The sequence below is a fragment of the Ceratotherium simum genome, chromosome 10 (genome assembly GCF_057802395.1).
Source record: "Ceratotherium simum simum isolate JZ-2026a chromosome 10, ASM5780239v1, whole genome shotgun sequence".
NCBI classification, from domain to species: domain Eukaryota; kingdom Metazoa; phylum Chordata; class Mammalia; order Perissodactyla; family Rhinocerotidae; genus Ceratotherium; species Ceratotherium simum.
Genome location: NC_141909.1, coordinates 82,842,728 through 82,868,171, shown reverse-complemented (window position 1 = coordinate 82,868,171; position 25,444 = coordinate 82,842,728). Strand labels below are relative to the sequence as shown.

Sequence of the window (25,444 nt, the reverse complement as noted above, 5' to 3'; positions counted from 1 at the left end):
CACCTTATTCTTGAAAATAAGTGTGACTTTTTAAATCATTGCTACCCTCTCAAACTTCAGAAATATATTTTATCATGTCATTAGATATTGTAACAAAACTCTTCACACAGACAAAACATTTAAATACCACAGTACTCCACAGGAAATTTCCTCTATTTTTGCAAAATAACGTGTCCCTTCTATTTCTAACTAGTCTCATTTGACACTAAATTTCAAACCTTTTGAAGGTTTAAATATACATTTGATCATATTCTTTCACAAAACACTTCCTTTCAATCACACATTTATGTTCTTTTTCTCATTTGGAATCTCTGTTGTAATTCTCAACCTAACCTCCATTTATTAATTAGTGACTATTAATCATTCACACTGATATTGAGCAACTATTATACATTTTACATATAAACACCAAGTTAATGAAATATTCAACATATACGTTTCTGAATAAAATGCAAAGGTATAATTTCAAATAGTATTTGAGAAACAAGATCCAATGTTTCAGATACTGTCCCTGTTGACAATTTCTATTTCTATTAAATAGCAATTCCAGCTGAAACAGATATTTTTTCCCTAGTATTACTGATATAGTAGGGTTAAACAAATATGTAATCTCTTCTATTGAATGTTCAGTACTGACTTTAAAGAGAAAAATCCAAAAACTCAAGGAATAATCAATTGAGCTTTATGAAATATGAGTGAATGAAAAGTTCTTTAAAAACTAGATCTGTCAAGAAGAAAATCAATGCATTTATTTTCAAAATAAACAAAAATGGGGAAATTCTGACAAAATACACTGCTAAAATAAAACAATTAGGAACATCGGTGTTCCTTTATTTTATGCATATTAATTACATATTAATAGCATATAAAACCTAAATCCTGCAGACTTTGAACTCGGTTTTGAATCATGACACAAAAAGGAACACACTATTGTGATATTATAATACTAAAATTGTTTCAAAATACCTTCTTATGGAAAGAATTATAGAAGCATATATGACAAATTCACATTTACTTAGAAAAGCTAATACTATTCTTTATTTTTGTATCTACCACTTGTTAGCAAATGACATTCAAGTATCTTCCTTGGTATACTAATTCACACGAAAAATTTCTGAGTGAACCAGCCACAAAGTTGTTTAACTACACAAAAACACTAAAAAACTGAGTAACTAAGAGTTCACAGATGCTCCACGTGACTGTCACTCAGAAGCTGACTGCTCCCAGGGTAAACTTGATTAAGTACTGGAACAAGGATTTTCTTGATGCAGGGGAAAAGCTGTGTAGAACTCTGTTCTTGGAGCCAGAGTTGAGCCGGACACTAGAATGTTCAGGAGCTTAGGACATCTCTGTGCACTGGCTTTCCACTGTTCTTGAAATGAATCTTACAGAATTTCACAGCCTTGGCCAAAGATAGCTTGGATTAACATCAAAGGATAAAGTTTCTCCCAGTCTGAATTCAGCTTTGAAGCAAAATACAACGCTAAAAATTACCTAAGCATTATATGAATAAAATTATAGATGATGGGAAAGGCAAATTTAGGTGCAACAGATATCATTTAAAAATTAAAGCTAACTTGTTAGAACTCTCCACACTGTAATTATTGTCATAAATTAAAAGAAATCCCACTCCCTGCCAACTCAGACTCATGGAAAATGTGATGAGAAAGTCTTTGACTATTATTTTACAATCTCCAAATCATGTTGTCAAACATTTGCCAAACACAAAAGCCAATGAATACGGCAAATTCTAGAAAATAATTCCATCCATACTGTTGTGTCTAAAAAATATCACATGAAACAGTACATAAGAAAAATTTAATTGGTACAAAAGAATGCATCTCAATTATGCTTTACAGCCAGCTGCTTTTATGCAAGATTTTAAATAATCAACCAAATTTCTTTTTTTCCAAAGTATGCGTTCCAGCAAAAACAGAAACCATGCAAAAATGAGAGGTAATTTTACATACTGTTCATTTAAAAAGAACATTGTTGTTCAGACCAATGCTAAAAGCATGATCTAGTAACACAGTGACATGTTATGTGAGAAATAACTATGCTATATGATCAATGGCTGATGCATTCGATTTGTGGTTTAAGTTAAATGTGATTCCTTAAACGTAATTTTAAATTAAACATGCCTAACATACAAAATTTTAAATACACCGAGGACTTTGTTTTGGAAGAAAAATTATAATGTGATAAAATCACTTTCTCCCTAGCATTAAAAAATCAAACTTCAAAATACATATTTGATAATAGAGGGATCTAATCTGATTCCAATGACTCTAGCCATTCTCAAGTTAATTCTCTGTTTTTGTAAAAATCAACACTTGAACCACATTCCTTGAAGACAAACACATCTAGCCTGTCAGACAAGTTTTACTGGAGAGAATTAGCAAACTATACGAAAATATTTACAACACTGCAGGTTCAAGCCATGTTTAATACTTCTAGAAACCAGCATTCTCAAGAAATGGCTAAATTATTCTAAATCACACAGTACATCCTCACTTAACAGCCAACCTAACACTATTGTTTGATTTTAAAGAAAATTTAAAGGGTAAGATCTAGATATTGACACCAAAAAAATAATGGCCGGTAAGATGAAAAATAGATATCATTTTATAAGCAAAAGAGATTTGCCTTCAAACAGTTTGTTTTCAAGATTCAAAAGATTTATTTGGAAAAATCAGCACAGGACAAAGATATCCTTAATATTCCTTCTCAGAATATTTGAATATTCAGAATCTATATGAAATGCAGACAGCAACTCTGATTTCACAGAACATGAAAGGTTTATACAAATGTGAACTCTCATTCCCACTCCTCCCCAAAGTACTGCTCTATCTACCCTTTACTGACATTAGCTTTCACTAAGCTTCTATCTTCAGTGCTACTTGCACAAACTAAAAAGCAGAAAATCATTTTCATTTTTAAATGGCTGATATTAGTTAAAGCAACCAAAGTATTACTGTTAAACAATCTTAGTAAAACTTTAAGAGAATACCACTAATAACGTTTTTAAATGATCCAAAATGATTTCTTTATTGAAATTAACTACATAGATTTCACAGTACTATGGCATACTTATTTTAGCTAAAGTCACAAACACGTTTAAACATTCACAACGATGAGCATCATTACCATTCTAATCTACAAAGCTTATGAATAAAGAAAAATACAAAAACCTCAAGTTTTACAAAGGAAAAACTTTAAAGTCTACATATGTTAACAATAAAACCATTTCTTCCAGGTAACAGATGAAAATGTAAAGGCATACCACTGAATTTTTTTTCTCTAAATAGCCAGGAATGAAAGAATGTTTAATATCTACGACGCTTATTGGGGCCTTCAAAGTTGCCCCCTTGGCTTCCTCTACCAAAACCACCAGGACCACCACTAACAGGTCCTACACCGCTCATTGGTGCCTGAGGGGTTTCAGAACCTGTTCTACTACCCATAGGTGATCCCATCTGAGATGGCGGTCCTTGCGGAAATCTATCATTATGCTATAATACCACATAATAAATATGAAGTCCATTTGGAACACACCAAATGTAAGTGACAAGAAAAATTGGCAAAATCCCAAGTGGTGGTGTCATGAAGTTCAGCAGAAAGTCCAGCAGAATCAGGATCACACATAGAAGGAAGAAAGGAGCAATTTAATTAGTTACTATGTTAAAAAAAAAAAAAAAAAAAAAGCATCTGAAGAGTTACATATTGCTAATGCTATACTCCAATTCCATGAAAAAAAGAACCGATTTTATAAGTAAATGCATCTTAAACCTAATCAGCATTATATTCTGATTTCTTTTATTAAAAAGCTTATATTGCATGTAACTGTGCTGTGTAATAAAAATACTTTTAAAAAATCAGAGAGAGAAACTGGGGAGCAGACCACATTGTTCGAAAAAGTAAACATTCTAAAAATTTTGAACAGCAATGCTTTCACCATATAAAGTACTAGTACAAACACACAAAGAGTTATAATTTCAGTATGAAAACTTTTGACATGCTTTTCTGGAAAGACTATTATTGAGAAAACAGTTTACTTTTAAAAACTCACTATTAACATGCACTACTAACAGCACTATTAAATGTGAATCACCTATTTTGAGAAACTGCACAATAATGAGCACATATATTAATCTCAAAGGTTGAACAGAACCTCTACGTGCAGTAGTGAAATGTCAGTGTGAGAAAGGCCATGGGCAATATTTAAACGAAATTGAACAGTTCAGGGTTGGGGGGGGAAACGGGCCAGTTAATATTACTTCTAAGTTACTTTCTGATGATTATATGCTACACAAAAACTTAACCAAAGTAGTACAAGCTTTTGCTAGCTTTCAGATATTTTACTACAAAATAAAGCCTCCATTGAAGGAAACAAGTACACTAATTATATTATGCACCATCTGATCACAGTAGATATTATGGCACTGCCTGTTTTTCCTCCCTGTACAAACACACATTTAAAAAAAAAACTGGGGGCCTGCCTGATGGCATAGCGGTTAAGTTCGCATGCTCCGCTTCGGCGGCCCTGAGTTCATGGGTTCAGATCCCGGGCGCGGTTCTACGCCACGCTCACCAAGCCATGCTGCAGCAGCATCCCATGTACAAAGTAGAGGAAGACTGGCACACATGTTAGCTCAGCGACAATCTTCCTCAAACAAAAAGAGGAGGATTGGCAACAGACGTTAGCTCAGGGCCAATCTTCCTCTCTCTCTCTCTCTCTCTCTCTCTCTCTCTCTCTCTCTCTCTCTCTCTCTCTCTCTCTCTCTCTCTCTCTCTCTCTCTCTCTCTCTCTCTCTCACACACACACACACACACACACACACACACACACACACACACACACACACACACACACACACACACACACACACACACACACACACACACACACCTGTTAGCAAATCCAATTTTTCAAAATTCTTAAAGATTGCATTTTAAGTAAATAAATTTTAAAATGATCAAGCATTGCATCCATCAATTCTAAGACACACATTCTGTTTTGACAACTCTGAGATCAGGATGGATTTATAGCTGATGGCATATCTGAGTTTAACTGGCAGTGCTTCTTTCTTGGCAGGAACGGCACCTTAAGACTTGTTGTGCTAGTTCCAAAAGTAAACCGCCCTTTCAAAATATATAATCAACCAACTTTCCTATTCTAAATGTTATTCAGAACAACCATTAACAAAAACCAAATGAGAAAATGTTTTGCCGATATAAAGCCTCATTTAGATAGTGATAGACTTTAATGGAAATGAAAAAAGTTATCAGTCTTGCTACCGAAATTCAAACATAATAATTACAGCTGAAAAAAGTTTTTATCGTATTTAACCGCCACAAAGATATCTTCACACTCTCAAAACCAAAACATAAAATTGTCTACTTTACATTTAGTAGCAAATATAATTAGTAATTCTATAATAAGAATGCAACCATGTAAATTTAAAATGTTTTCAAACTTTAACGTAAATTATTTTACAGTTAAAATACAGTTAATTTCTCGGAAATTAATCATAAGTGATTTGTTACTAAAAATGTTCACTAAAAGCTGTGTTTCCACACATTTTGTTCCCCACCAAAGGCAAGGAGTCCACACAGGAAAAGCACACAATCATAAAATACCTGACTGTCACACTGAATGCTGCTAGAAGGTGGATACAAATTAAAAGTAACTATAATTAACAACTGTGTTTGCTATATACTTAAGTACAAAAGCATGCCATGAATGGTAATCCTAACTCTTAGGATACTTAAAAATTGCCTCTCATAAAGCAACATATAACAACTGCACAACATTATTTTTTCTTCATTGGATATTGATCTTTTCTGCCAAAAAAAATGATGCCAAATTATGTTAAGTGTGAAGTTACCTTTGGGGTAGAAGTATATATAATTGAATATAATCAAAATAATGTTTATGATACATTACCACTGCTCCATTATCTGGCATCATTGGAGTTCCCATATTTGCAGCTCCTTCTGGTCCCATGGCAGGACCAGGACCCATTGGTGGGCCAGGTATAGTTCCTCTGTTGTTCATATTCATACCCATCATTGGAGGAGGACCTTGGTTACCAGCAGGTGCTGGGCTAAACGCATCTATGCAAAACAATCTATACTTAGAGCTGTCCTATCTTAGTTTAGTAAACATCAAAAATTCAACAATACTTATGCAATCTATATAGCAAGACTACCATCAAAATCATTTTCCTTCCTTGAGAATTGGACACTCAATTATCTACTCTATAACACAGTATTACCTATGCTGTAGAATTTTCATCCCAAAAACAAATGTACATAAAACAAATGAGACGGCTATCAATTATTTTAGGACTTTTGAGACTATAAAAGCTTGAAAGTTTTTTAAAAATCAGTATTATTTGCTGTAGTCGTCTTCTTAACCAATTAATCCCTTACAATGGTGACCATACTCTACCAGTTTAAATTAACAGCAAAGGATTAGCATTTAGGAAACCACTTAATTTTCTTAAAGTCATGACTAAAAATATTACCATGTAAATTGCATTAAGTTGTGAGAGGAGAAACCATTTCCTCCAATATATATATAAAGTTCACTGTAATAAACTTCTTCACTTTTATATGGTTACTTACTGAACGTCTCCCAAAATTATAGATGTACTGTATTTTAACTTTATGTAGAAATATGTAATCTACACCAAAAAAACCTGAAATGACTCATCATGACAAAACTTATTTTTAAAAGCAACTGCAACCAAATACAGATAAAATATTAATACCACTATTTGAATTTTTTCGACATGCTGAAATTCTGGAAATAGGAACAATCAGATACACGTCAAATTTTTTCAGGAAAAAGATATCCACCTGTCTCATGTTACTGGCAATGGTGTTTGAGCTGTAAAACTACATTTACAATGGCCTCAAACACATTTTTAGGTATCTTTGAATTTTTTCATTTTTGAAGTTCTCATACTTGTTTTTCATTAAAAATTCATAAAAAAAGACTGAGTCCAACTTCAGAGTTTTATTCTAGTATTTCATTATGTAGGTCAATTTTACAACACTCAGAATTCAATTTCTCAAAAACACATTGTAACAGGAGTTGAAGTTTTGATTCAACCTCACATTATCTAATGTAGCTGGAAATCTATATATGGCTGAGTCCAGGGAGCAGCTGTGAGGAAAAAATCTTACTCCCAACTAGTCCCTGGCAACACTGCTCTTTCTGAACCTAATTCCCAAGAACCTAGCAACTTCAAAGGGAAGGAATTATTTCCTCAATCCCAAAATGTTCTTGCTGACAAATCTACACTTTAACTACCCAACGATATTTCTATTCCCTTAGCATGGCTATAAATAAAAATCTTTACGAGACTTCCACATCATCTCCCACAATGGACATCAGGAAGGTTGGAGGCAGTATGTAAGAGAAATCTTACCCCAACCTCCCCAAAAAGAAGAGATCAAGAACTAGGCTTTTTTCCTCTTTTTAACAGAACATAATTGTTACACCTAACTTGTGAGATTCAAATATAACTATACAACTATGGGTATAAAAAAATCAAAAATAATATTTCCAATTATCAGTAGTTGAAGCAGTGTCTTATTTTAGCAATTACGTCTTCTACCACACAGCTATATTTAAACTAAATTCAAAGATCTAAGAAATGTTAGAATTATCTGGACCCCTGAAAAGCAGTTTTATAATCTATGCTTCACTTGGTACACACACTGGTAATAAACCAGAAAATCTACTGCAACATGCGAGCAATGAAACTTAACAGGATATGATAATTTACTGACGTAGCAATATTTAACTGCATGATAATGATTCAAACTCCAGTAAACCATTAGGATAAAGTCTCACATTGAATAAAATGTAAAGAGGAGAAAATTAAACAGATTGGACTTTAGGCAAGTTGAGTAAGTGCTCAAATGTAAATATGGTTCTCTGGTGAATAAAATGCCATAAAAATTTTTTAATTCTCTTAAATTCCTAACTAAATAAGAAATCTAAAGGCATACTCTCATATTTCTTCTGAGAAAGTTGCTAATCAAGCAGTCAGAATGTTTTCAGGGTCTCTGCAACATCAGAAATATTTCCAGTTTGGTTCTGATATTAATGATACTCTAATAATTACAATCCATAATAACCCCACACTTATAATCTCTAAAACCACCTGGATTGTATTATACACTATCCCACAATTTACTTTAAAAAAAGACATAAATACTGAATTACTTGTACATTATTATGTACTCAACTGTGCTTCATAATTTAGAACTACTTGTGTACTCTTTGTTCACTAATTATTTCATGTATCCATCGTACCAACTGAATAATTAAATTCTTTAAGGGGAAGGACCATGTTTCACTCTTCCTTTGCATACCAGAAATGCTCAGTAACCACTTACTGGTAAATAAGAAAAGTGATCAAGTAAACAGCAATAAACAATTTTAGATTATCTGATTGGCAGTGGCAAAGAAACTGGCATGAGAGGTAGGGAGGAAAAGGCCGATCACGGAAAATGCTCACTCCACATATTAGATGCTGTAAGATTTTTTTATTCCATACACTATCTAAGTACAATTTGGACTTTTCCAGTGGGTGTGCATGTTATACATATTGGAATGTTACAGCAATCTTTACAACAAAATGTACATTTGAGCTATGTAAAGACTTTAACCTCATGACAACTTCTGTTGGACAACGTGAAATGAATATATAAAATTTAATTATTGGGGCCAGCCTGGTGGCGCAAGCACTTAAGTGCGCACGCTCCACTGCAGCAGCCTGGGGTTCACCGGTTCGGACCCCGGGCGCGCACCAATGCACTGCTTGGCAAGCCATGCTGTGGTGGCATCCCATATAAAGTAGAGGAAGATGGGCAGGGATGTTAGCCCAGGGCCAATCTTCCTCAGCAAAAAAAGAGGAGGATTGGCAGATGTTAGCACAGGGCTGATCTCCTCACACACACACACACAAAAAAATTACTTATCTAATTTTTAAATGTATGACATTTCAAATTTAATGAGACCTATGAAAACATCCCACACTTATTTTTCCCTCAGCTTATTTACTTGATACTGTTTCCCTGACAACCTGATTATACAGCCAATCAATATGAAAGATGTTAACATAGGTACTTTCTTAAAAACTTTACATCAACTCTAAAGATATGCGTTAGCCTAAATGTGCAAGACACATCTCATTTCCTTGACAAGTCAAGAACGTCTCCAAACAGTGCACTTCTGAGCACAACACTGTAGGTTAGGGCAAAGTAAGTTAAACCTTCAGTAAAACGAATAAAATTAGCTTCAAAGTTACACAAAAGGTTACCCTAAAATAGAAATTTATAAAATGCTCTCAGTCTAAAAGCACTAAACTCAGAAACTATCAAATTTCCAAGGTAAAAAAGCCAATCTGAAGGCATAAAATTTGATTTTAAAAAATGCAACATAGCTGTATTACATTATGCAATGACTGAACAAGTTTCTGATGTATCAAAACCTGGTTACAGGTTTCTTTCATTAAATCTAGTAATACATAGTACATCTTTTAGCCTTCACATAAATAAAATGAACATGTTCTTCCTAGGCATATATTTTTAATATACTTGTATATTTTTTCAATTTAATAAATGCAAGTTTTTGTCATTACAAATGTTGTTTCCAAATTTCAGTTTGTTTCCAAATTTTTGTTTGTTAATGATATGTAGATACCACAAACAGCATGTACAGTTCCCAAAGAATTACAAGTAAGTTACAGAAGCCTTTTGCTTCAAATCCCTACCTCCCATGTTTATTGCTCCACGGGGACCCATATCACCCATTCTCATTTCCTGTTCTCTCTGTAAGTAAACATAGTTGTCACAGTCAACCTATTGAGCTTATGACTTTACATTTCCCATCTAAAATCAAAAAGAAAAGAATAAATTGGGACATCACTTTCCATTAAAATATTTAAATTTTCCAACATCATTTACTTAATAAAAACATTTAAAAGAAACTTCAGTCTCCCAATGCTTAATATACCCTAAGTGCTTAGAGCACTCAGTTTATACTGCTAGATTATCAATGTCAGATCACATAAAATCTACCACAGAATACTTTTAATGTTTTTATTCCAACAGATCAAAGACACGTACTCAGATTCCAAGAAAGGAAAAATACAGTAATAATAACCACCAGGGCCAATTATTTTTTCCTCCCAGGTCGCTAAAGTCTTAAAAGAGAAACAACTGTTAACTACTATTATATTCAAAATACAACACCAACAGCTCTGGGACACTAAGCTAAAAATAAAGTTATAGACGATTTTCATTTTTGAAACACTATAATCCATCTTTGCATTTTTATTAAAGTACTCAAGCATTATTTCACCCAGGACCTACAGATATACCATAAAAGTCTCCACTACACTCATTATTGAAAGCTTGACATAACATTGTTTCCTTTATTTGCACAGGGGTTTTACTTAGAAACCTAAATAAAAGTGTTATTACACAGTTGGCAAGTTCTGAAACAACATGCTCTTGAGGTTAACTATGACACAAAAGGTCATACAAAGGTACAAAATGTTTTAAATTTCAGTATAGAAACTGCTTCCTAAAAACTCTTCATTTAATAACAATAATTATATAAAATTAACTTCAATGAAATCTCTAAGTGAAATTACTCAACATATTATATGATTGAAATCTACACTATTATTTGATGATCTTTTCCAGTATCAGACAAGTGTGTTAAAAACATTGAGACAAAGTAGCAATGTCTAAATCTAAAGACAGCATAATTTTTCTTTTGAAAGCGACTTTATGAAAATGTGTTTGCAATTTGTTTGTAGGAATAATGCAAAATAACTGGTGAAAAGCACCTATAAAGCTAGAAACAAACAAAATAAAAGCCTATGATGGATAAATGTCACTAAGCAGTACATCATCTGCCCATCTAAACTAACGGAGATGCCTCAAAAGGTAGTCTTGAAGCTATGGTACAAGAAAAACACCATTTACAAGGCATCATGAAGAAATATTTTGTCACATTATTTGGAAAATTTAAATGCCAAATCTTTCTCAAAGCTATTTTTTAACTTTCCTAATAATGTCTCTTTTCATAAAATTTTGACTATTTTAGTGGATACTATTATTGACGAGCAAAAAAGCTAGACTAGTTTATAAAGCTAACTACTAAGCCATATAATTTTCCAATTATATGGAAAACACTATTTTATAATCACACTTAGCACTATTATCAAGAAATCAAACCAAGATGGCATCTAATCACTAGAAACTTCTGATAAAGTGTGGACTGCTGCAGCATACTCAAAATCTTCCAGGTATTATTTATATATGGCAGATACTTACCGAAAAGCTGGTTCCACTCCAGCACTACAGAGTAAAATACATGGATTTTATGATCATGACATTTTGGGGGACAAGGGTTTATCTTATATTTTTACTTTGAGATTTGCCTTAACTATGAAAGATCAGGAACCCAATATCTAATCAGCAACAGAGAGTATTACTCTCTCACTGTTCAAGACTTCAATTTTCAAATCCCCCTTACATACGCCAACACCCTAACTGGATGCCAATAACTCATTGGTGGGAGCAAGGGGGAGACATAACCTTTTATTGTCTCTTTATAATTTCAACTTTATATATCACTTTCTGAAATAACAATGTTTAGCTTTATAACTCACAAAGTACTTTCTGAAAATTATTTGTAAATTATTCTATTATTCCATTATCTTCATGAACAAAATTTTGTGGAAAATACATTAACGTACTGAAGAGATCTATGGTTTTAAGTCAACTACTCAACAGTGGCCATAACATTCTCTTTTTGATGCTCTACTATAAACTAGTTCCAGTTCTAAATTATCTTCTCTAAATGAAATAACCAAAATGTCTTACAATAATCCACGCTAATGTAGCATATCACTATGTTAAAATACCACTTGTATATAGTCATGCGCTGCATAACGATGTTTTGGTCAACAGCAGACCACATATACAACGGCAGTGCCGCAAAATTAGTACCATACAGCATAGATGTGTAGGAGGATATACTATCTAGGTTTGTGTAAGGACACTCTATGATGTTCACACAATGACAAAACTGCCTAACAATGCATTTCTCAGAATGTAACCCTGTTGTTGAGCAACACATGTGTATAACAGCATTTTTCACTAAATATACATACAATTTATTTCCTCAAAGAAAATTACTGAGTACTATTTTATACAGCTTCACTCATAAGATAACAAAAGGAGACAGTATAATTAGATAGATCCTTTTTTAATTATTTCAGGAGCAAAAGAAATTTCCAGCTTCCTAGTCATGTCTTAAGGCTACTGTTACTGGGGCCGGCCCTGTGGCGTAGCAGTTAAGTACGCGCGGTCTGCAGCTGGAGGCCCGGGTTTGGATCCCGGGAGTGCACTGATGCAGCACTTGCCAGGCCATGCTGTGGTGGCGTCCCACATAAAATGGAGGAAGATGGGCACAGATGTTAGCCCAGGGCCAGTCTTCCTCAGCAAAAAGAGGAAGTTGGCAGATGTTAGCTCAGGGCCAATCTTCCTCACAAAACAAAACAAAAAAGTTTACTGTTACTTTCTATAAACCCACTGCTACATACTTCCGGTAAAATGCAAGAGGCAGAGGTTATTTTTAAGGGTAGGGTTATCAATGGAAATTAAGACGGTACTTCTCAATATAACTTGATATATCAATTATCAATAAGGAAAATCACTTGAAGTTCACTATAACTGTGTATCTGCCCAAAAAGCAATACACAAGGCCCTCACTTCTCCTATGAATTACTTCTAACATGTTTTAACTTAGAACTGGTATATAATATGTATGATATTTTTACAAAATGAATGTTAATGATGCTTTATTACTTTACCAAAAGTTAAGAGTTGTGGTCTCACATGAAACAACTTACATGTAAACAAAATCTCAAAAGACTATGTTACAATAAAATGATAAAGCTATCAAGAAAACTCAGTTTTAATTAATTCAATTAATCTTGATAGCAACCCTATGAAGTGCATCTACTGTTAGCCTATTGTAGAGATCATAAAACTGAGGCACAGAGCTGTTAAATAACTTACTCAAGGTCATACATATAGTAAGCAGTTGAGCTGACCTACAAAATTCTGCCAAAATAGTTTATAAAATTTTCACCTTCATGGGGCACTTCATTTTTCAAGAATTAAAAGATTAAGAAAACGCAAGCTTTTAAATTTATTCTTAGAATGTTTATAAGAAGTGTACCTTTCCATTAAAAGAATTTTGCATATATTCCTGAAAGTGTGTCACTGAAGTATGCTTAACTTCACAGCTGACCAAAAAGGCAAGCAAAGTATGACTGGTTTCCAGAATCACATATCAAAGCAGGATTTCACTAAAACAGCAGTTCTCAAAGTGTGGCTCACAGAGTACTAACAGTCCCCAAGACCCTTTAAGGAAGTGCATAAATTCAAAACTATTTCACATCTTATTAAAACTATAACATAATTATAATACTATGATCCAATTGGGCTTTTCACTCTACTAACATTCGCATGGATGGTGCAAAAGCAATGGTGAGCAAAAACCTTGGTGTTTTAGCACAAGACACTTGCATTCAATTTTTACTGGTAATCACTGTATTCTTTACATCCATACAATTGCAGTTAAAGACGTTCAATTATGAATACCTGGATGAAGCAGTAAAATTATTAATTTTATTAAATCACTATCCTTGGATACATGTCTTTTTAATATTCTGTGCAACAAAACAGGTTATATACATAAAGCACTTCTGCTGCACTGTGAAGTAGGGTGGTTATTTCAAGAAAAACCATTCCTGTGATTGGGTTGCAAGCTAAATGAGACACTGTATACTTGGAACAAGATTTTACTTCAGACAGCATTTGACAGACATACTATGGTTACTGACTTGTGTATCTGGCAGAAATTCTCTAACAACATCAGTGGTTGATATTAAGAAATGTGATTTGTTTTTAATTTTGCATAATAAATACATTAAAATATGGAAGATTTGCATAACTCAATAGATCAGCTTTTTTCTAATGTTCGGGTACATGACATTACACCATGATTCAAGGTAGACCAATGGATTGTAATGCAAAAGAACACTTTTAAGAAATTACTGCTTTTCAAGTTTTACTGCAGTGTCAAATAAGAATATCCACAATTATCTGAAATATACTTGTCTCCATTAACTAATTATCCATGTGAAGCCCGATTTTCCTCAGGTACTTTAACCAACAGAACATTTTGCAATAGATGGAACGCAGAAGCAAACATGGGAAGCCAGCCATTGTCTATAGAGCGAAACATTACATTTACAAAACAGTAAAACTGTATCACTCTTCCCACTAAGTCCAACATTAAAGAGATTTGCGAAAAACGTAAAATAAGGCCACTCTTCCCACTACAACTCATTTTCTTTCAAATTTGTCTTTTAATTTCTAATATGGTAAACACTGATATAACCTAAACAAAAGCTCTTTGGGGTCTTCAATAATTTTTAATAGTGTACAAGGATTTCAAAACCATTAAGTTTGAGAACCACTGTTTTTACATTCCAGTCAGTATTTGTTCATGAAAATATAAAGTAGCAGAAAATTGGCACTAATGTAAATTAACTAAATCAGTATACTTCAAAGTGTAGAACTTAACGTTATTTTATGTAGAATATGAATATTTTTATTTTAATACTTAGACTATCAGTGATTTTAAAGATATCATAGTTGTGTTTTTTTTTTTTTAGATAACCTAATTTGAAGGAATTACATGGTATAAAGATAAGGCTAAAACAAAGTATAATATGAATGCCTTAGGTTTAGGCAACTGTGAACTAAATAAATACTAACTTAACATAGTATCAACTGGAAGAACATTTTACAATCAATGACAACATATGCTCATCTAACACTTTGATCAACCTAAATTCTTGTTTGAGTGAACACAGTCTTAACAGCCATAATCATTATTCTTCTTAAATTTGTAAAGACGTCTCATGTATGTCTCTGAAGAAGCTTCTAAGGATTGTCTAGGAATTACCATGTGCCATTTAGATTCCACGTCTTAATAAAGAAAATGTTAAATATAAAATGCTAATATAAATGCTAAAAATGTTAATATAAAAATGCTGATATAGAAATTTAAATCCAGTAAAGGAAATATAATTCTAGAGAAACGTGTACGTTCTGGCAAGTAACAAAATTAAACCTTTCCATCATTAATTACTCCTAAAATTTTTCCTAAAAACAAATAATTTAGCACTTGGAAACAAATCTTTCCTTCACAAGATAAGTTTACAGAAAAGAATAAGATTATCAAATAGCTAGTCAAACATTCATGGAAGAAATTAAACAGAAATAGTTAGTATTCGGAAATACTAGGTAACAAACACAACATATTCAGAAGTAAAAAATGGAATAAAAACCAATTATGTAAAATATTAGGAAAATAGGTATAAAGAAAAAAACACCAAAAAAAGTAGGCCTCTTTGCCAATAAATGATTCACTCATTTAAAAAAGTGTTAAGATATTGAAAGGTGTAAAATCAACAAACTAATCTTTTCCTAATAAAATAAATAATTTTAAATTAAAAAGGGAAATAAGTCACGTTCCTATTGATACAACTCAACAGCATGCAATCTTTCCAACGTAACCAACGGAGAATATTTGGAAAATATTTTTAATTTAGGTAATTAAAAACAATTTGTTAACTTTCAAAACACTATATCACTCACTGCTAGATAGGGAGGGGGAAAAGTGTTTTAAGTAACATAAGACAATCTTTTAATATATACAATCTATGGTGTTTTTTCCCCTCAATTTGAATACATAAATTCCAAAATATCTGAACCCATGAATACTGGGGAAATGTTTCTCAGATTTACGACTGCTAAAATGAAACCTTACATCGTGTATCATCAGGGAATTGCAAATTAAGATAACGATGAGACACCACAACACACCTATTGGAATGGCCAAAATCCTAAACACTGACAAGAGGAAATGCTGGCAAAGATGTGGAGAAACAGGAATTCTCATTCATTGCTGGTAGAAATTCAAAATGGTATGCACAGTTTGGAAGACATTTAACAGTTTCTTACAAAACTAAACATACTCTTACCATACGCTCCAGCAATCACGCTCCTTGGTATTTACCCAAAGGAGTTAAGAACTTACGTCCACAGAAAAATCTGCACTGGGATGTTTATGGCAGCTTTATTCATAACTGTCAAAACTTGGAAGCAACCAAGATGTCCTTCAGTAGGTGAATGGATAAACAAACTGTTGTACATTCAGACAATGAAACATTAGCCAGCACTAGAAATAAATGAGCTATTAAGCAATGAAAAGACATATAGGAATTTTAATTGCATATTACCAAGAAGCTAATATGAAACGGCTCTGTGTGATTCCAAGTATATGACATCGTGGAAAAGGCAAAACTATAGAGACAATAAAAGAATCAGTGGTTGCCAGGGGTTAGGGAAGAAGAAGGAATGAGCAGGTGGAGTACAGGGGATTTTTAGGGCAGTGAAACTATTCTGTACATTACTGGTGGGCACATGTCAAAACCCAGAGAATGCGCAACACCAGAAGTGAACTCTAATATAAACTATGGACTCAGGTGATGAGGACGTGTCCATAGGTTCATCAATTGTGACAAATGCACTGCTCTGTGGTATGGGAATTTGATAGTGAGGGAGTCTGTACATATGTGTGGAAAAGAAGGTACATAAGAAAGCTCTGTACCTTCTGCTCAGTTTTGGTGTGCACCTAAAACTACTCCAAAGTCTATTTTAAAAAAAAACTTTAAAATGTTTCTTTTTGAATAACCAAGTATATCTTAATTTATATCACAAGTTTTAGTCACAAAACAATAAGTATTTGTAACTTGTTAAATTTCGAATCAGAAAAAGTGGGAAGAACAAATACAAGTAGCGGGGCCTTATTAGCTTACTGTATTCATTAACCTAAAGACATGTACCTGTTAAACTAGATTCACTCAACAATGTATTTTTAAAGCCTGGTTCAGGTAACAGTAGCAAATAGATTATTCTGAAATCATTATCAAATTCAACTGACTCTGTAGCAAACTTTTTAATAAATAGGGTAGCTTTCTAACTGAAGACGAATTAAATGTAATTACATATAATCCAGCATTCATCAGAAGACAGAAGAGAACAAATATTTTCAACAAATTAATTTTTTAAACAAATTTATATTCAGCTGAGAATTTTATTTTAATCTATATACCCAAGGGACATTTTCAAGATTATGATTTTCAATTGTCATGGCAAACTCTGAAGAGGTGGCTTTTAAAAACTGAAACTGATTACGAATATTTAATTATTCTTCAAATTTAGTTATTTTATCCCAAACTCTTAAAGAAATCAGCAATAATGATATCGGCTACAACACAATCATAATACTTTTAATATTATCTTACCAAAGCTCACATAATACCGGTGACTGATTTGCATTTCTTTACCCATAACCTCTTGCCCAGTACATTTCCTTATCAAAGTCAAAACAACTATCATGACTGGCCAGATCAAGGCATGAAAGATGAAACAAAAGAACAAATACAAACTGCACAAGAGGGCCAGCCCCGTGGCTTAGCGGTTAAGTGCGCGCGCTCCGCTACTGGTCACCTGGGTTCAGATCCCGGGCGCGCACCGATGCACCGCCTCTCTGGCCATGCTGAGGCCGCGTCCCACATACAGCAACTAGAAGGATGTGCAACTATGACATACAACTGTCTACTGGGGCTTTGGGGGGAAAAAAGGAGGAGGATTGGCAATAGATGTTAGCTCAGAGCCAGTCTTCCTCAGCAAAAAGAGGAGGATTAGCACGGATGATAGCTCAGGGCTGATCTTCCTCACACACACACACAAAAAAACTGCACAAGTAGCAATTCCAAACTGGTCCCACCAACAGAAGAAAGCAGTGGAAGAAGCAAACACAGCATATGTGTTACAATGTATAAAGAATTAAAGTACATACTTAATAGAGGAGAGTATATTTTTCTGTTTGTGATACTGAGTATTAAATAAATTATCTTAGTCACCTACCGGAAGCTTTGAAATTTTGACAAATACTATATTTTGTCTAAGTAGATAAAGCAACAGATTCAACATACAGAACTTAAATATTTAAGTTGTAACTAAATAAAATTCAAAACGTCACTTAAAACTTACAATTATAAGAGAAACTACTATAACAAGAATATCAATTGTTTAAAAGTAGGATTTAGAAAAAGCAATAACATGCTAAATGTAAAAGTTACCTTGTGAGAAACATGGTAAATTTACAACCAGTAAAGACAGGATTTGAAATGTGGTACACAATATAGTGGAGGAGATGGTAAGACAAAGAGGCAAACTTACCCATATACTTCAAATCATTCGAAATTTGAAACAGAAATAAATGCATTTCATCAGAAGAGCATGCTTACAAAACTCAACTTCATACCCCCTACCACTACCCTCAACCATACATGGACATTGATATTCACATTTATCTAGTTTGATTTGGTGTAAAATTCTGACATTTCAGGTGATGCTACAAACCTTCACGCCCTCAATATGAAGTACAGAAGATATTAGATATCGACTGGCCAAAAAAAATTTTTTTTACATAATCAACTTGTAGGACAACTCCTTTCAAAGGGGGCTCTAAATATTACATGAAGAAGTCACAGAGCAGGGCCAGCCCCATGGCTTAGCGGTTAAGTGCGCGAGCTCTGCTGCTGGCGGATCCGGTTCGGATCCCGGGCACGCACCAAAGCACCACTTCTCCAGCCATGCTGAGGCCGCGTCCCACATACAGGAACTAGAAGGATGTGCAACTATGACATACGACTATCTACTGGAGCTTTAGGGGGAAAAAAAGGAGGAGGATTGGCAATAGATGTTAACGCAGAGCCGGTCTTCCTCAGCAAAAAGAGGAGGATTACCATGGATGTTAGGTCAGGGCTGATCTTCCTCACACACACAATTAAAAAAAAAAAAAAAAAAAGAAGTCACAAAGCAGAAGTAACAAGCTAAATTTTTATGTCTTCCTAGAATCTTTTGTTATTAATTCAAACTATTTAATAATTAAACAAAATTCTTATTATTTATATTACACATATGGGACATTTCAAAAAATGTTTCCTTTAATTGAACAGTTCTATTGGTCAATCTTGACTTTCTCTTCTCCAACCCCCTAAAAGATAAACATTACCTAAAAGATCTTACCATTCTGAACCAAGTAATAATAGAATAACTCACCATTTCAAATGAAAAGACATGAGGTACACCTACAACACAGTCTAACAATAAACCAATCACATCAGTTAAAAATCAAAAAAAAACTAGGGCCAGCCCTGTGACGCAAGCAGTTAAGTTGGTGAGCTCCGCTTTGGCGGTGCAGGGTTTGCAGGTTTGGATCCCGGGTGCACTCCGAGGCACCACTTGTCAAGCCATGCTGTGGTGGCGTCCCATATAAAGTAGAGGAAGATGGGCATGGATGTTAGCTCAGGGGCAATCTTCCTCAGCAAAAAAACAAAACAAAACAAAAACAAAGGAGGAACGGCATTGGATGTTAGCTCAGGGCTGATCTTCCTCACAAAAAATAAATAAATAAATAAATAAATTGTAAAAATTTTTAAAAATCGAAGAAGTTCCACAACAGTGCTGTGAGACTCAATGACACGCTTGAACTCCCTAGTAGAGAATCTTTCTCTGAACTCTCAGAACTTTTTAGCTGTACCTCTTAACATACTCTACATATGTACTCTGCACCTAAAATACTCTAAACTCCTCAAAGACACGACCTTGGGCTTGACTCATCTCTGTAACCTCTATGCCATTGAGCACTACGTTTTGAACACAGGAAAACAGTGAACAAATTTTTCCTACTAAATGGAAACCTCCAAGTCTTCCTGTAAGTCTAAGAGAGATAGTCAAGTGGGATCTGCATTTTGAAATAGGTGTGCTGAAACCAAAAACACAAATTGTTGGTTATTTGACTGTTTCTTAATTTACTATTCATTATGTGATTCCATGATGAAGTCTAAAAAATACATCAATAGTTGCATCTCAGTGACACCTATGTTTCAAAAGCAGTGATGTTTAACATCTGAGACATTAGTATTCAATAAATACCAAGGTCTGATGGACCATAAAGAACATTAAAAACTAAAAGATTGAGTTGCACTAGCACCTGAAAAATAAGACATCCAACAACTACTTAATTCTCCCTGATTACACCTAAGTAACTATAACATGAAAAATGTAAGTAAGATTCCTGACCTCTAAAAACCTCAGAGAGTTCACTTAGTGGACCAGAAACTGAAAAAAATCATTGGAAAGCTATGGGATAAGTACTAAAGAACATTAAAAAATGATACAGGATCATAGCTGGGGTGAGTAGTCAGAGGAGATTATGTATGTGCTGAGTAGACACAGGCTTTCTCCAGCAGGAAAAAAGAGATGAGAAAATTCTTCTGGATTATGAGCCGCTCTGAAACTCTAATGGAAGGTAAGACAAAAAAACGACACTAGAGTCATCTAATATGACACAGAAATAATTAAGTACATTGAAGTGTGCCCTCTGATAAAGTGTAAATAGAGTATAAGAGACTGAGGAATCATTTCCATCTGGATTCATTCACAAGACTTTTAAATATGAATGATAAAACAGAAAAAAACAAACACATACTACTTACAATCATAACATATGATACGGGTGACCATACTTCCTGGTTTGCCTGAGACAATTCATTTTATGCCTGCTGTAAAAAAGCTATTTTATTTTATTTATTTTTTGTGAGGAAGATCAGCCCTGAGCTAACTAACATCCATGCCAGTCCTCCTCCTTCCCCCGCTGCCCCAAAGCCCCAGTAGATAGTTGTATGTTATAGTTGCACATCCTTGTAGTTGCTGTATGTGGGACTCTGCCTCAGCATGGCGGTAAGCGGTGCATCAGTGCGCGCCCAGGATGTGAACCTGGGCCGTCACTGGCGGAGCGCAGACACTTAACCACTAAGCCACAGGGCTGGCCCGGAAAAAAGCTATTTTAAATAGTACCCATATTCACTTGTCCCAGTCTGGATGAAAATTTTTAAGTTTTCCCTATGTACGATTAGATATTATTAAAACTATTAAATATTCCTTTGAGAAGTGAACAAAGATTTCAACAGTGGGTTAAAACTGACACATATCTTCAACCCAAATACACCAAATCATCAAAAATTCTAACAGATCACTTCTAAGAGTACATGTAAAAATTATAAACATATATCTTTGTTTTCCCTTGACTATAAAAGTCTAAGTCAAGTTTCAATTACGTTACCATCCCAAATATTCAGAAAAGTTCTTGGCTCATTGCAAGAAATCAATTAAACTATTTTAGTGAATAAATAAATGAAAACATATTAACAACAAAAAACAAGTCATAATTAGAGCATTATATGTGAGACCACTGTAATATAACTGTTATTATCCATGTTGATTTTCCACCATGTCCAAAGCCCTGGAACAGAGCTGCCATTCAATAACCTGCCCAGCGGATCACACCTAAATCTGACACCAAACCCCAACAGCAAATATGAAATATTTGTGAAATATGTCCTTTGTTTGAATGCTTCAGGTGTTTAGACTTGCAAAACAATAATCTTCTACTGCAATACAATCAAATCACTTGTTAGAGCTAAATAATTTATAGAAAAAGAGGAGTGATGGTTATGTGGAAACCACAAAATGACACTTCTCCTCTCAAAAATTCACAAGCCATTTTAGAAAATGTATTTGTACCAACCCATTAGTAAGTAACAATTGGGATCAATTCTCTCTGCCAGTACCTATTAACGTGTTTTATTATTATTTTTTTTTTAAATATTGCTTATAATTTTATTTATTTTTTTCCCCCAAAACCCCAGTAGATAGTTGTATGTCATAGCTGCCCATCCTTCTAGTTGCTGTATGTGGGACGCGGCCTCAGCGTGGCCAGAGAAGCGGTGCGTCGGTGCACGCCCGGGATCTGAACCCGGGCCGCCAGCAGCGGAGCGCACGCACCTAACCGCTAAGCCACGGGGCCAGCCCTAACGTGTTTTATTATTGAATAGAGTTTCTGTTTTGAGTTTTGTACACTGCCCCTCAAGGGAAGTTAGGTTATAATTAAATCCAGGGGTAGTGATAAGAGAAACAATGCCACTCAAGAAGCAGGAAAAGAGACTGGCGTAAAGAAGTGGATGATTAAATAAGAGGCCAAATTTGGCAATACTGATCAAAGGAGGTAATACCTAAAAGAACAATGCTTTATGTCTTTATTGATGAAAACAAAAAAGATTTGAAAACTCCAAGATATCGGCTGTGAGACAGTGATGCTTTATCAGTTCTTCCCATAACTTTTGGTCTGATTTATAACCATGACTACCAATGAACCTCCTGGACTAACTTGGATTCTTCAGCAAACTTGGTTCTAGGATATCAGGTGCTCTGCTCAATAAACCTTCTAAAAACACTGGAAAAGAACATATAAATTAATAAATTTGCATCTTATTCACAAGCTCTTCATGAGTTTGGTTAACATGAGCAACTTTTTATAGGTTCCCCCCAACTCTCAGATTGGTCCTGGATCAGAGGTCGTCAAACTTTTTTGGTAAAGGGCCAGATAGTAAATATTTCAGGCTTTGCAGGCCGTACAGTTTTGATATAGTCACATACAGTTGTGTCACAACTAGTCAACTCTTCCACTTGTGGGCAAAGCAGCCATAAAGAAAACATAAACGTGGCTGTGTTCCAATAAAACTGTTCCAAAAACAGTTACTGTTCAGATTTGGACTGGCTTACCCTAGTAGTTTGACCACCAGTCTAGATGAAATATTTAAAAAACTAACAAGTAATGCATCATTTGAGACAATGCCCCTCCACATATAGGCTGAGTGCCCAATTAAAAGTTGTCAAAACAAAATCCCACAAGCACTATTCACACAACATAGAATGTTGTGCTATTTACATTCCCTCAAGCTGAATGACTCTGAGCCCTCACTTCACTCAAACTCCCCAGGTCCCATAAAAAATTCAATTACTACTATTCTCATTTCAACATATGGCCAGTGGTTTTCTATCTTTGCTAATGAAAATAAACAAGCTGAAGAGCTTTTTAAAATGCAGGTACCATGGCTCCAACCCAGACCCAGGTTTCAAAATATTTGGTAAATTAGATCTCAGGCATTTTTCTTTTTCAAGTTCCATAGATGTGTTTGTTTCAAGGATTAAAAACTACTGACTTTAGCCAAAAACGTGATCAATGGACAACATGGCAGAATCTACTGGGCTGCAAAATGAATCAACTTGTAGGGTGGAGATCTAAGAACCCACATTTTGAAAAAGCTCCCTGAGGCTTAATATGCACTATTTGAAAAAGACTACCATGGAAGAGGCATCACACCCTTAGCGTCTGGCTACATCTCCTTAATGCTTTTGGCCTCACCATTTAATAATCCCAGGGGAGCTACAATGGAACATCTAACAAAGGAACATAACTGGGTCATATTATTGCCTTAGCATATTGTGCACATGATCAAATATGCAGAGCTAGTCCCACCTACTCAAACAGGAATAAAAATTCTTCAATATCAATTCACGTATATATTTTGAAACAGATCTGAGGCGCTATTGTTTACTTCACAAAAACCAAACTTTAATATTTACCATACCAGAAAAAGAAACTTTAAGTTTTAAAACAAAGTAGCATCTAATCTAAACTCTGCCCCAATTTCCCTAAACAAATGATACAACTACTAAATCTAGAATCACATTTAAATATTTTTATGTCATTATCACTTTCCCAAGAAAGCAGTTTACTCTAAGAAATTTCATTTAAAAAATATTCTAATTAAAATCTCCCCTTTACTCCAACCCAAACCAACCCAACCCATGAATAAAGACTGGCACACTGCAGTACTTAAATGTTTAAACCATTTAATCTACAGTGAGTGGAGCAACCTAATATGAAAATAATTAGAAGAAAATCATAAAAGAGAATCTTATAAATTCTTATTGTTAACAAAATAACCTCTTGTGATGAGTCCAAAAACTATAAAATTGTGATAATTAGAAAACCTCAAACTAGTAAATACTATCTAGCAAACGGTTCAAACACATTCTACACTATGGCAAAGATAAAACTAAATGTAATTAAGGCCCAGCATACAAATATATACATTGTTATGGCAGTTAAAAATACATTATGCTACAGGAGTGAAAAATAAATTTATAACTACCAGGGCTACTATCAAAGAGTTTAACTTCCTTTAAAGAGAAATAAGGTATGAAATATAAATGACAACTTCTAATTGATGAACTGCTGACATATCTTTGAAACTTTTAAAAACATGTTCACGTTATAAAATTATGATCAAGTTGAAGGGTAAAAAAGGAAAATGTGACTAGACATCATGTGTGTTTTCCTTCACCTTCTGTTACATTAAAAAAAATTATTACTCAAGACATAAAATATGGAAATCAGTATTTACTTTGTACTTCAAAGCCCAGACTATTAGTTGTGTTGGAATATGTCTAATAGGAATATTAGAAAGAAATGAGAGGTGGCATCTTAAAATGAACCAAGCAAATCTACCTTACTCGTAGTACTTGGGCAAGCTGAACACTTACCATTTGATGCCTCCCTCTAAACTGAACAGTGACAAAAGAGAAAGCACATAAGAGGACCTAACTTCAAAGCTTTTAAAAACAAAAAGAAACATTAAAATTGCTTAACAATTTTTTCCAAAGACGGTTTTCAAAGTAAATGAAGAATAACTGATATAACAATTGCCTCAATTGCCTCAATGTTTTTTCTATTAATACAAAATAGTCAAGACCTGTAAAGAGCTTTTTATTAATATTTCTTTAGTACTTGATTAGTGTTTACCAACAAGCATTATGAAGATAGGAACCAAATAAAACTGACACCAAAATGGAAAAGCTTGGGTCTATTTCATAATTTCTAATCTCAAAAAACTCTAAAAATAGAACAAAGACTATATTTTCCCCTACAAATTTAATTGCATTGTTACATGCTATTTTAAACATGGCTTCTCTTTAGAAAATTAAGAATATAGTAACTTAGTGGCCCATCTAACATGAGTATTAAAATAAAAATAAAAAATCATCCTGGGGTTAAGCAGACTTGTTCTGTAAAGGGCCCAAGAGTAAGTATTTTCGGTTTTGTGGGTCACAAATACTCTAATATTCTTTCTTTTCTTATCCATCAAACCTTTATAAACACCATTCTCAGCTCTGCAGTAGGGTGGTACGAAAATGGGCAGTGGGCCCAGGCTATAGGCTACAGAGCTCTGCTCTTGCCGAATTAATTTATGATGCTTCAAATATGCAACACATGCTTTAAGTAACT

General features: G+C 34.1%; 1 protein-coding gene across 2 annotated transcripts in view; it reads right to left on the bottom strand.

The window, feature by feature from the left end:
* Window positions 1–725: 725 nt before the first annotated feature.
* The window catches only part of PSPC1 (paraspeckle component 1), an 83,484-nt gene continuing 58,765 nt past the window's right edge, over window positions 726–25,444 (bottom strand). For both annotated transcript variants that reach the window (XM_087436357.1, XM_014791198.2), the window contains 3 exons: window positions 9,795–9,852; window positions 5,948–6,117; window positions 726–3,512 (listed from right to left, as the gene is read on the bottom strand). In XM_087436357.1, the coding sequence (XP_087292483.1) occupies window positions 3,327–3,512; window positions 5,948–6,117; window positions 9,795–9,852 (414 nt within the window). In that variant the 3' untranslated portion in view covers window positions 726–3,326. The remainder of the gene's footprint in view (window positions 3,513–5,947; window positions 6,118–9,794; window positions 9,853–25,444) is intronic.